The sequence below is a fragment of the Microtus pennsylvanicus genome, chromosome 18 (assembly GCF_037038515.1).
Source record: "Microtus pennsylvanicus isolate mMicPen1 chromosome 18, mMicPen1.hap1, whole genome shotgun sequence".
Taxonomy (NCBI): Eukaryota; Metazoa; Chordata; class Mammalia; order Rodentia; family Cricetidae; genus Microtus; species Microtus pennsylvanicus.
The window spans coordinates 2,761,328-2,773,440 of NC_134596.1; the positions used below are offsets into that span (position 1 = coordinate 2,761,328).

The following is a 12,113-nucleotide window of genomic DNA, read 5'->3' on the forward strand; positions in this document are numbered from 1 at the left end:
CACAGGAAATTCTGCATTTTATTTGTGCCCATAACCCCTGGATGCTCAGCCCCACTAGATGTGACCCTTCCCCAACACCTTTATAAAACACTGATTCTCTCCCAGAGCTAAAATGACCCCTAGTTACCAACTACAGCCACCCTTTCCTCTCCCTTGGCTAGCAGATCTCCTGCTCCGAGGAGGCGGCTCCCTTCCCTTGGTTGGCTTATCACTTGGATCCCATGTCCCCTCATTAAAACCCTCCCTCCCTGACTGGCCTTATCCAGTTACCCTGATGGGCTTCCTGCCTTACCTCCATACCAGGCCCATCCCCCCCAAACTATGACTACCTGCAAAACCACACTTGTTTTAGACTCCAGAAACCAGGGATCAGGCTAGGTCCTCAAATTCCCTGAGGGCCCTGGCTCCTTAGCTGCACTGAAGGGCTACAGAAACTAAGCCAAATAACCTGAATGGGGATAGGTGGGGAAATCCAGACACGGCTGGGGGTGGAGGGATAAGGACCTCACCCTAGGTGCTGCGGGTCCTTTGGGACAGGAGAGTGAAGCAGGGCTGGAATACGGCTGGGGTGGAGGGATAGGGACCTCCAGCTGGACCTCACCCTAGGTGCTGCGGGTCCTCTGGCTGCGGGCCTTGTACACCTCTATCAGCAGGTCCTTCACGTACTGGATCTCCCGCTCCACTGATTCGGCCCTCTCCCTCAGCTCCCGGTTCCGAGCCTCCAGCCCCTGGCACTCGCCCTCCAGGGCCTCGCCCTCTGCCCGCTTCCTCTGGCGGTACCTGAGAGCCGCTGACTTGTTCTGATCTCTCTTCTTCTGCTTGCGGTCCCCTCGGGTGGTGGCAGGACCAGGATAGGGGACTGGGCGGGAGGGTGAAGGCAGAGGGGCCAGAGGAGGAGGCTGCTGAGGGACAGGCAGGGCTGCTAAGCCTGCATCGCCTGGCCCAGCCTCACTGCGGCAGTAGACAGCCAGCAGGTCTAGAGTATCCAGAGGAGGAGGCTGAGGGAGGTCAAAGGTGGGCAGGGGCAAGGGCAGGGGCAGGGAGGGTGCTGGTGGTGGTGGTGGTGGGGAGGGTGGTGGGAGGAGTGGGGCATCAAGGAAGAAGTCTTCCATCTGTTCTAGCTCCTTCTTGAGCAGGGATGCCATGGCTTCCAGGTCAGGGGGTGCTGGGGATGGTGGAGGGAGGGTCCCTGGGGGCAAAGGGGCCTCCAGAGGGAGGAGGGCCGTGAAGTCAACCCGCTCTGTCATCCAGTCAGAGAAGCCGTCACCTGAGGATGGAGGGGGAACATAAAAGGCCCCTGAGGTCTGTGCTTCACCTACCTGGTGCTCACTCATGTCCCATTCAGTCATGTGACAAATGACCAGCCAGCCTGACAGCGGACCAGTAACTCAGGCAATGAACCAGGCAACCAACTAAGCAACCCACTCACCCACCAAGCCACTAACCATGCATTAACCAACTAATCAGTGAGCCACAGAATCTACCAGCTAACCAACTGACCAATAATCTACTAACCAATGAACCAGCCAATCACACAATAAACCAACCAACAAATTCATTAATCAATGAACAAGTCAGCCAATCAATCAGCCAACCATAGTTTACCAAACAACCAATAAACTGATCCACTAACAGTGAATGAGACAACCAACCCATCAGCCAAGCATACTGTTCAGTAACCAACCGAGTAACCCATGAACCAGAGTTCACCAGCCAACAATTAGCTAACACATTAACCAATGAACCAGTCAAACCAACCAGTCAGCCAATCAAACAGTTCACCAGGCAACTTGTTGATAAACTAATCAACTCCCTAAGCGATCAATGAACAAGCCAATCAATAAGTCAAGTCACCAATCAACCACCTAATTTATCAACTAACCAATGAAATAATGGGCCAACCACTCAGTGAAGCAGTCAACCAACTAATGACCCACCCAACCAAAGTCAGCTACTGCTTCCCTAAGCATCCTCTTTAGGGTATGGCTGCTTGGCTGGACCTGCTCTGTAGCTGCGGACAGTCCTCTGCCTCTCCCCCAGGGGCTGATTCTTTCTCTCTCTGGATCGCTTTCTCTCTCACACCCCGTCTTTACTCATTCTTGTTTTCTGTTTTTGAGAAGCCTAGGTTGGCCTGCAACCCGTGGGCTGCGGAGGGCGAGCAGCCTGACAGAGAGAACTACAGGCATGCACCACCAGGTGCGCCTGCTCTTTAGTTACTGACATCCCAGCGTGAGCCGAGCATCTACTATATAGTCAGAAGAGAATGACGTCTGCCCAGAGTGCCTTGACGGAAGCACCCTCAGGCCTTCTCGTGGCTCCTTTCTTCTCATCCCTCAGCCCTCACTACGTGACTTCGCAACTAGATCGTCCCTCACTCTCGGCTCAGCTGCTGTTTCCCATTTCTGGCTCTTGTCAGTGTCCTGATGTTCCATGAGCTCTGAGCCCTGAGCAGCTAGCACAGTGCTAGGCACCCTGAAGGTCGTCAGCACTCATCTCGTGAATGCATGAATTCTTCCTTTTCCCTATGCCCCGCCCCTCCCTGCCTCCATCTCAACCCACCTCTACTTCCTACCTGTTCTTACCTGCCAGGGGCTCTCCCCCCCCTGGAAGCCCGCCCTCCAGGGCTCCCCCGAGGACCTCATAGGGGCCCAGGGGGGCAGGGGCCAGGGGGAGTTTCCCATAGTCTACGAGCCAGCCCAGCCCGCTAGCTGGGAGCAGGGTCCTGTCCAGCTCCAGCCCCAGGGTCGCCAGGAGTGACATGGCTAGGACAAAGGCGGAGGGCGCCGATGGCAGCGGAGGCGGCACCAGCAGTTGGGAGGCAGTTTCCGAGATTGTTCAGCTGGGTGAAGACAGGCACCAAGACGACGTTGGAGGACCTGTGAGGGAGACAAGAGGGGTGGGGTTGGCTCAAAAGCGGCTTGACCCACAGGCAACTCGCACTTCCTTCTCTCTCCAAATTCCAGGGCTCCACACATTCCCAAGGGGATTCGTGGAAACGCCCACGCCATGTCTCCTCCCTCAGCACAGAAACCTAGAGTTTTCCCAGGGGAATTACCTCCAGCCCCTCCTGCCCACCTCATCTTACTCCTCTTCAGAAAAATTTGAATCCTCAGGGAATTTTCTTCTAGCCATGTCCCTTCGGCATCAATATTCCTTCAGGTTTTGCTCCCTTTAAAGCCCACCGACCCCGCAGGGGTCCTGAGAGGAACTCCGCCAGGCCTGGGCCCTTCATCAGTGTCACTCTTAAATCCCATTCTACCCTCAAAATTTTAGGTGACTTCCGCAGGCAGTGCGAGAAGCCCCTCCCACTCGGCTGTTCCCGCCCTCAACTAGCGAGTCCCAGAGGCCCCGCCCCTATGACCCTAGCGCCACCTATCAAAGGCGTTCCTAAACCTTGTCTTCCCTGTCAATCTAAGTCAGTCACCGCCCTAGCAGGAGCCTGATTGGACCCCTGAGTCAGCGCCTCAATGAACCCCGCCTCTCTAAACCCCACCCTTTCTTTCTGTTAGCGCAGGCTCAGACCCTGAAAACAGGCCATCGCTACGCCACTAGTGCGCATGTTTAGCCATGTACTGGCTGCCCTTCGTAGTTCAGGCTGTGGGGTGGGTTAATGCGCGTGCGCATACGGGGAGGAAGCCCTCTGGGAACTACTGCGCAGGCGCGACGGCGCACGACCGGATCTTATAGCACCCTCCCCCACAACTCGAGCCAAGCGCGCATGCTCAGCGGACCCGCGGCCACCACTTTCCCTCTTCTGCGCCTGCGCGCCTGTGGCTCATCACTCTGCGACCCCCACGAGGTCGGCCCGTGAAGCCCCGCGAGCTCTGTGAAAGGGCGGGAAAGGCGGTTGGCGAGGGAGGGGCGAGCGGTTACTCACTCCATGGCTGCGGGAAGGAGAGGAGGCGGCGGCGGCCTCGGCTGAACAGACGGTGGGAGCGGAGAGTGCAGGCGCGGTGAGCGCGGAACCGGGGCAGGGGCACGACGGGATCACGGCTACAGAGCCATGGCGGAGGCCGAGCGGGCGGAGGCGACGTGGAGGGAGCGTTAGGAGAAGTGTTTCTGAGAAGATCGAGAATGAGGCGGCCCCGGGGCCTGGGCACAAATATACCGGGGCGGCGCAGCGCGGGCCACCAGATCCCTCCGCGCCCCGCCCCTGCGTGGCCCCGACGGGGCGGTGGCGACCCCGGGCCCTCCAGTCGCCCAGACCCTCCACCTTCTGCTTCATGCCGGGGGCTCGGGCTCTTTCTGATTTGATGGGATCCTACCTCATCTCTGTCATGCCCTCAACCAGCTCGGCTCTCGTTCTCTCTCCCTAGTTAACGAATTTGCCACCAGTTCCCCAACCGATGTCGCCCCGAGAGCCCTCGTGGGTCTAGCCTATCGTGGGATGGCGAGTTCAATCTGGCTTAGGCCTCATAGCCGAGTCCGAAGCAAAAACAGCAAGATAATGCCTCAAAAGTGTTTATAGAGGGGCGTCTAAACGCACAAATAGAGCACAGGGCTCTTAGCTTAATTTTTTAAAAGATTTATTTATTGCATATATGTGTGGTAGTTAGAGGACAATTTTCAGGAACCGATTCTCCAAGCATGTGGGTCCCAGAGATGGAACTCGGTCATCGTGTTTGATAACTTTTACCCAGAGTCATTTCACGTTCTTCTGTGTATTTTGTTTTAGTTAAGAACCCTGGTGGCCTGATTTCACCTCTCGGTTTCTTCTCCCAGACCCTGAGCTATCCATAACACGTCCACGTCTCTGGCCGCACTCACGGTTTTACCATTTCCACTTGTGCTCATTCTGCAGGCTGGTGCTCAGCCCTGCTGACCTCCTCAGCTGTCTTATCAGATGGTTGGTTCTTTGTTTTGCCCCTTGCTCTGACTTCCTTTCAGTCCTCGGTCTCTTACTGACTCCCCGTCCAACCTGTCTAAAATAGGACATTTATTTCCCATTTAGTAAAAGAAGCCCTTTGTCCTCCCCCAGGCTGATGCGTGGTGCCCACTCATCTGGAAGTCAGCTTGCTTGTCATATTTGTAGCAGCTGAGAGACTGAATCAAGATCCGCGTTATGGGTTGGAGGTGGAGCTCAGTAGAATTACTTGCCTATTTCACTCAAGAATTTGGATTCTGTCCTAGTACCACCTAAATAAACTAGGTTTGGTACTTACCTGCAATGCCAGTATTTGGGAGATGGAAGCAGAAGGGATCATGTCCAAGGTCATCCTGCCTGGCCTCAATATGTTTTTAAGAAAAGTTTCAAAGGCAGGGCCTGAAGGAGTATTGGAAGTCAAGGTCAGGGCATGAGCCACCAAGTGGTGGCTCAAAAGTGGGGGGGCAGTGCTCATGCACGCCTTTAATCCCAGCACATAGGACACAGAGGCAGGCAGATCTCTAGGAGTTAGAGGCCAGCCTGGTCTACAGAGCGAGTTCCAGGACAGGCTCCAAAGCTACACAGAGAAATCCTGTCTCAAAAAAATCCAAAAAAAAAAAATGGAGTTCAAGACTTGCCTGGACTAGAAAGTGAGCTCTTGGCCTATCTAGGGCGACCCTGATTTTCAAAATAGAGTCTATAATGGGCAGGGTTGTAGGTCCATGGTGGAGTGCTGCTTTCAAGGCCCTGGGTTCCATCCCTGGGACTGTAAAAGAGAAAGATTCAAAGCAGATGCAAAAAACTGATGTTGAAAGTTACAGGAAGAAAGTCCTTGGGAGCTGACTATCTCCCCTTTGAGTGGGCACTCTGCTGTCCTCTGCCAGTATTTGAGCACAGGTTCTGTAACCACACGATTTGTGTTCAGAGTCTGTCCTCTCTTGCCAGCGATGGGGCTGTATTAAGTCTGTGTGGAGTGTGTTTAAAGCCAGTCACTGACACAAAGTAGGTACCTACCTGAAGGCTGCCCCTGACACAGAAATGGGTGTGTTCTGTCTCCACTGGCATACTTTCAAAATATCACTTTTTTTTTTCTTGTGGTATGTATTAGGGATTGAATTTGGATGCCTTGCATTTAACAGGCCAAGCCTTCTGCTACCCTAGAGAGAAAGAGAGTGTGTGTTTTGAAGGTCTTGCATTCCAGGCCAGCCTTGAACTTGTCTGTGTAACTGAGGCTGGCCTTGCACTACTGAGTCTTCTTACCTATGACAGATGTGCACCACCATACCCTTTGTAGGTAATGCTGGAATGGACCTAAGGGCATCATACATGCTAGGCAGGCATTCTCCCACCTAAACTGCATCCCCGGTCCTTTTCCCATGACATTTTGTTTTTGAGACTGCTGTGCTGCAGTGCCTGTGGTACTCCTTCCCTTGTTTTTTGTTTTTGTTTTTCATTTCTTTTTGCTTCTTTGAGACGGGGTTTCTCTGTGTGTTCATCGTGTGTCATTCTCTCCCTGACTTTTACCCAGATTTAGATGGCAGCCTCGCCTCTGTCCTTAAAAAAAAGGCAGTCCTGTTGGGAACCAGCAACAAAGGTGGAGCTGCTTGGAACTCTTTTCTAGTGCGGAGGGGCTTGTGCTGAGGAGTGAGGCGGCTGGTTGCAGGCAGTTGCATCAGCCCTAGCTCTGATGGGTAGGAAAGGGGTGAGGGAATTCTCTGGGGGCCACAAAGCACCTGGAAACAGCTCCTAGGTAACAAGTCTCTGGATAGGAAGTCCCCTGGCAGCAGTGGGGAGGGGTACTTGGAGGGGCGTGCCTGGGCAGAACCCAGAGAATCTGGGGCTTTGTGCTAAGAAAGGGGCTGGCATCCCAGAGGCTCCTAACTTGGTTATGAAAGACAAGACTGGGGGGCTTGGAAAGGGAAAGAGAGTTGTGCATGGCCACAGTTGTCCTTGATAGGTAGGACAGGGTTCCCCCACCCTGCCAGGGTCCCATGAGTCCTCAAACCCAGACTGTTCCCCAGGTTTGTTCTTTGCTTCAGTTGCTAGATGCTATCTTTACCAGCCTGCCTTAGAGGAGACACACTGTACTGGATCTGCATTTTAATTTCTGGTTAGTGCGCAAAGAAAGGGCTTTCACTGTAAGTAACACTTCCTATGTAGCTTTGCTTTTGTCCACCCAGCTGCTTCCCACATTGCCTGTACTGTTGCAGCAAGCCCTGGTTTCCCAATTGAGGGAACAGCCCTGTGATAGAAAAGGCTTGGGCTTTATGGGGCCTGTTTGTGGCCAAGGGTTGGTTTCCATCTGCAGAGTAGAGTGAGCACTGGCCTCTCAGTTGACTTCCCAGTGTACGTGCATGTGGCATCGTATCTGACTCACTTTCCTAAAAGGACCTACCTGGCACGGGGAGATGAGCCTTCATCAGCACACACTGTAATGCTCGGGTGTGTAGACTAAGGCTGTAGCTGAGGGAGCGCTCCTAGGAGATCCGAGTCTGGTGTAGCTTCCTTCCTGTCTCACCATGCTTCTACATTCTGACCTGCCTAACAGATGGGTGGATATCTGTGTCATGACCATCTCCTCCAGTACATAGGGAACAAGATCAGACTTGGTTCTTTCCCAGAATCCTCCCCATAGCCCCCAGCACTGTGCCGCTGCCCCCCACACTCCCATAGGTAGCAGGTACACTTCCGAATGAGTCGTTTGTGTCAGAGCAGGGAACTTGATACCATAATCCCCACACAGTGCTAGGGAGCAAGTTAGGCTGTGTCACTAAGGCCAGCGGGCCGGGGTTGGAGGTGGGTGTCCTGGCAAACAAGGGCAGGAAGGCCAAGGCCAGCTCAGCTGGGGAAAGGGCAGTGCCACGTGGCCAGGTGCTCAGAGTTCTCCAGTGGACTGTGTTGTAACTCTCGTCTCTGTCAGGTTGGCCCCATGCTTCTGCACCAGCTCCTGCATTGTGGGTGTAAGCTGCACTCATTTGTTCCTTGTTGCTGCTGTGATGGATGGGAACTTAAAAGACTTGGACAGCATACATTTGCCACCTTAGAAGGCATTGGGTTCCTGGCTATACCAGTATCTAGAGGTGACCTCATTTTGAGGCTGTGGCCCCTTGTATCCCTCGGACCTGACTCTGCCTCCATCCTAGCCACTTCTCCTTCCTTCCTCTGAGCCTCCTGCTTTCCTTGTAGAAGCCCTGTGTTTGTGCATTGGGCCTTTTCAGATAGTCCAGGGTAACTGAGTTTTGGAAGAGCCTTTATGTAATGCTTTGCCAGTGGGGTAATATTCCCAGGCCATGGGAAGTGGCGTGGATGAACCTTGGGTGGCCATTATCCAACCTGCCACATATTTGCTCTCAGCCTGTGTCATGCCCTTACAGAGGGAAAGAGCTGGGGAGACTGGTGGCAGTTGACTCTGTAGTGTTCTAGAACCTAGAAGCCAGTCCTGATGACTGTGTGCCTGGCATCTTGGTGAAGAAAACGGGGACAATGACAGCCGCTTAAGAGCAATAGTGGGAGAGGGTCAGTTGTGAACGGACCCAGGCGTCAGGAGAGCCCCACATCTGAAAGAGATTGCTGGTTGTACTGGGCAACTGCTGAGTTGACAGGGAAGACGGGAGTCTAGATTTTGCCCAAGGTTCAAGTTAGGACTATTACTGAGTACTTTAGAAAAACTTGAAACCCCCACAGTTTGTATCTGGTCCCTTGGAGCTTTAGCATGGAGGGGGGAGGGTTGGAGTCTTCATGGCTGCCCCACATTGCAGAGTTTCTGAGAACCTTTGCAGGGAGGGACCTACAGGACTGTGGGGAAACAGGTGGCTACTGGAAGGGGTCCTTGACCCTTTCTGCCCCTTAGCTGCCTTTTGTGCCCCACTGGATGCCACCTCCTATGGAGCTAAGCCGTGACCTGGGGCTTTCTCTGGATTATATATGCTAGCAGGGGGTCAGGAGCTGCACTGGAACTGGTTAGATGGTTGATTACTTTTGGGGTTGCTCTCTATTGAGATATAATGCACAGTAGTCCATCACCATGCTGGATCACATTCTTTGCAGTCTTTTTTTTTTTTAAGATTTATTTATGTATACAACATCCTGCCTCCATGTATGCTGACACACCAGAAGAGGGCGCCAGATCTCATTACAGATGGTTATGACCCACCATGTGGTTGCTGGGAATTGAACTCACGACCTGTTGAAGAACAGCCAGTCCTTAACCACTGAGCCATCTCTCCAGCCCCCTCTTTGCAATCTTGTCTGGGTGGTAGTACCATGGTGTTGCTTTGTGCCACAAGCTAGGTCAGAGGGATTACTATAGCCCTTTGCACTCCCACAGCCTCCCCAGTGCTAGGGTTACTGGCATGAGCCCTAACTGCGGCCTGCAGGAGTGCCTTATCACAGAAGAAAGTAACTGGGCCTGAGGAAATAGGTAGGAACCGAGGGGAGAAGACCTCCCAGGAGCCCTAGATTCCTTGCTGCCCCCTCAGCAGGTGGGCAGACCCCACTCCCTGGGAGACACTGAGAGAACAAGGTTACCAGATCTTCTCAGCTGGGCTACATCCATAGCGGTTGGGGACAGCTCTCTGCTTCTGCTGAGTTAGATTTGAGAGTGGCACCTAAGCAGATCCTGGGAATGATCTGGGATATTTCCTGAGATGGACTGGAAGACTAGCGGGGTCTTGTGATGGGTAGGCTAGACAGAGGGAAAATCCCTTGTAGGAGAGGTTCAGCAGGCAGCTACTGAAGTTCTCTTGGCTTCAGTGGGACAGTAGCAGGTTCCCACCTCACTTGCTGGGAGATAGTCACTTAGGGCAAGAGATACCTAGCCTGGTGGCACAGGCTTATAACCCTGGCTCTTGAAGATGAGTGGTTAATTTTGAGGCCCTGGCAATTTTGAGACTGTCAACAAAAATTTTTAAAGGAATAGGGTATGCCTTAGTTCAGTGATAGGGCCCTCTTGGCATACAAGGCACTGGTTCTACTCCCTGAGCCACAGAAGGGGACAATGGGGGGCCACCCTGCCCTTGCCTGCAGCCTGCTATCACCCAATTCCTAGAGAAACCATTCCATACAGCCTGGGTGAGCCCTGCCTTCCCTCACTGCCTCTTCAGAAAGCTGCTGCTGAGAAAAGGTCCCCGGGAAGGGCACAGTGACAGAGGAGTCCCCTAGGCGCTCTGGTACTTCCTGACATTTACTCATTTCAACCCATTCCGCCCGTCCTGGACTGCCCAGCAATGGCCTTACTGGTCTTTGCTCTTGGGACTCACTCCCAAGCAGAGCTATATGGTACTGTGCTTCTTCCCTGCCTGTTCCCCTGACACCCCCCCCCCCACACACACACACCTACCTTCCTTCCTTCCTTCCTTCATTTAGGGGCAGGTTCTTGCTGTACAGCCCAGACTGTCCTCAGACTTTTATCAATCCTCCTGTCTCTGCCTCCCAAGACCTGGAATTGCATACACTACAACAGGCTTCTTACTCTTTGAGACTGACTTATATATAGTCCGTGGATGGATGTGTCAGGTCTCTTTAGTCCTTCATTGGTTTTATGCCCTGGAGATATGTGTGCAAGGCAAGCATGTGTTGTGCAGAGGCATGGGTGCCTTGTTGAAAGAAACTGACCTCAAGCCACTTCCAGGTTGTTTGTAAAGTGTCTGCCACACCCTAGTGGTTGTGAAATGGAGCATCTTTGTGGTCTGACATGGATTTTCAGGAGGCTGGTGGTGATGAGAATTTCCAAGGAACAGACCTTTGTCTAGAATGACGTGGTGACCTGAGATCACCACCCCTTCCCACCTTGAAGCTTAGCTTCTCCTTAACAAGGGGCTCCTGTACTAGCTTCCCTGGACCTTCCCTAACACTGTTTTGGGGAAGCCTAATACCATTTCCTGGGGCTTTTGGTACTGCTGTAAGCAGTTTGACATTGTTTGATGTATGGTCCTGTAGCTCAGTTGTGTTGGCTGTCTGCTCTAAAGGACAGGTAAAGTTCGCAGGAGTGGTTTTATTTTGCTTGCTCAGTGGATGGCATCTGAGTTTTGTGGTAGTTTGGATTGGAAGAGACTTGACTAACCAATGCCTTTATCACATTTAACAATGGGTGTTGCAGGCTGAGCTGTGTCTTACTGTCTTTGTTGGCCCCACAGGTCTGTCCTGCTTGCTGTGGTGGGTGTCAAGTGGCCAGCTTGTGTTTATTACTAATGTTGTGTTGGAATGGTGGGTGTGAAAGGTCTGGAGCTTCCTCAGATTAGTGAGTGGTAGGCTGCCGGCTACAGTTACTAGTCCTGGAGAGGTAGCATGTGCTTTTTGCTACACAGCCAGCCAGCAGCAGTGACCCAAGTGTACCTGGAAGCTGGCTTCCCAAGCCTGCTGGAGGAGATAATGGTGTTTGTTTACAGAGAAAAATTAATTTCCTGAGTGTCTGTTAAGCGGTGTGAATGGATATGTCCCAACCATGGACTGCAACAGCAGCCAGAGTGAAAAACAAGTTGGAAGCAGCTTACAGGGACAGTCTGTGACATACACAGAGAAGATTAATGACAGTCTGTCCCTAGGGAAACGCTGCAGGAGCTACTCAGAGCACTGTGGGACTCCTTCCTGTGTGTGTGTGTGTGTGTGTGTGTGTGTGTGTGTGTGTGTGTGTGTGTGTGTGTGTAAGGTTATGTGCCCTGTGTGTGCTGTGCCCAAAGAGGCCAGAGGGCAACTCTAGAACTAGTTACAAGTTGTAAACCACCTGTTGTGAGTGCTGAGAACCAAACTAATGTCCTGCAAGAGCAATAATTGTTAACTCCAGCCAGCTCTCCACTCCTTTCCTTTATGAAACTGTCTTGCTGTGTAGCCCAGACAGTACTCCTGCCCCAACCTCCCAAATGCTGGGTTATGGTCATGAACTATCTGGCCAGGCTGTAAAGACTGCTTGAATAGTAAAGGTACCATCAGGCCAGGTGTGTTGGCTGCAGGGGCTGAGAGCAGGGGAGAATCTGTCTCAAACTGGCACATCTAGAACCCTACTTGAGACCTAGTGGGTGGTGTGCACCTGTAAGAATTGCTGCTTAAACCTGGGGTTCAAGTTCGTCCTAGCCAATGGCGGGACCCTACCTCAAAACCCTTCCTTTAGCCCTCTCTGCTACAGGCTCCTTAGGCTCCTAGAAGCACTTGAGCTGGTTAGGTTTTTGGGAGTTGGTGACTGTTTGTCTCTTGCTGGTGGAGGCCCTAGGGAGTAAGGAAGGATGTAATTGCTAATTAGCTGTGGACTGGTTTC

At 52.7% G+C, this 12,113-nt stretch overlaps 3 protein-coding genes across 5 annotated transcripts in view; 2 read left to right on the forward strand and 1 right to left on the reverse strand.

Moving 5' to 3' along the window:
- On the reverse strand, positions 1-4,016 carry Atf5 (activating transcription factor 5). Of its 2 annotated transcripts, none has more exons than XM_075953230.1 (3): positions 3,878-4,016; positions 2,583-2,876; positions 1-1,267 (listed from the first exon to the last, which is right to left on the reverse strand). In XM_075953230.1, the coding sequence occupies exons 2-3, from the start codon at positions 2,758-2,760 to the stop codon at positions 603-605; spliced, it is 843 nt and encodes a 280-aa protein (XP_075809345.1). In that variant the 5' UTR covers positions 2,761-2,876; positions 3,878-4,016; the 3' UTR covers positions 1-602. The 2 variants fall into 2 exon arrangements, with proteins under 2 accessions (XP_075809345.1, XP_075809346.1); XM_075953231.1 differs by lacking the exon at positions 3,878-4,016 and adding an exon at positions 3,076-3,306.
- Positions 3,733-12,113, forward strand: part of Nup62 (nucleoporin 62) — an 18,531-nt gene continuing 10,150 nt past the window's right edge. The window contains exon 1 of one of the 2 annotated variants that reach the window (XM_075953225.1): positions 3,733-3,799. The gene's annotated coding sequence lies outside the window, so the exon portion shown is untranslated. The other variant, XM_075953223.1, reaches the window with a different exon arrangement.
- The window catches only part of Il4i1 (interleukin 4 induced 1), a 27,402-nt gene continuing 19,177 nt past the window's right edge, over positions 3,889-12,113 (forward strand). Inside the window, exon 1 of the mRNA XM_075953220.1 lies at positions 3,889-3,953. The gene's annotated coding sequence lies outside the window, so the exon portion shown is untranslated. The remainder of the gene's footprint in view (positions 3,954-12,113) is intronic.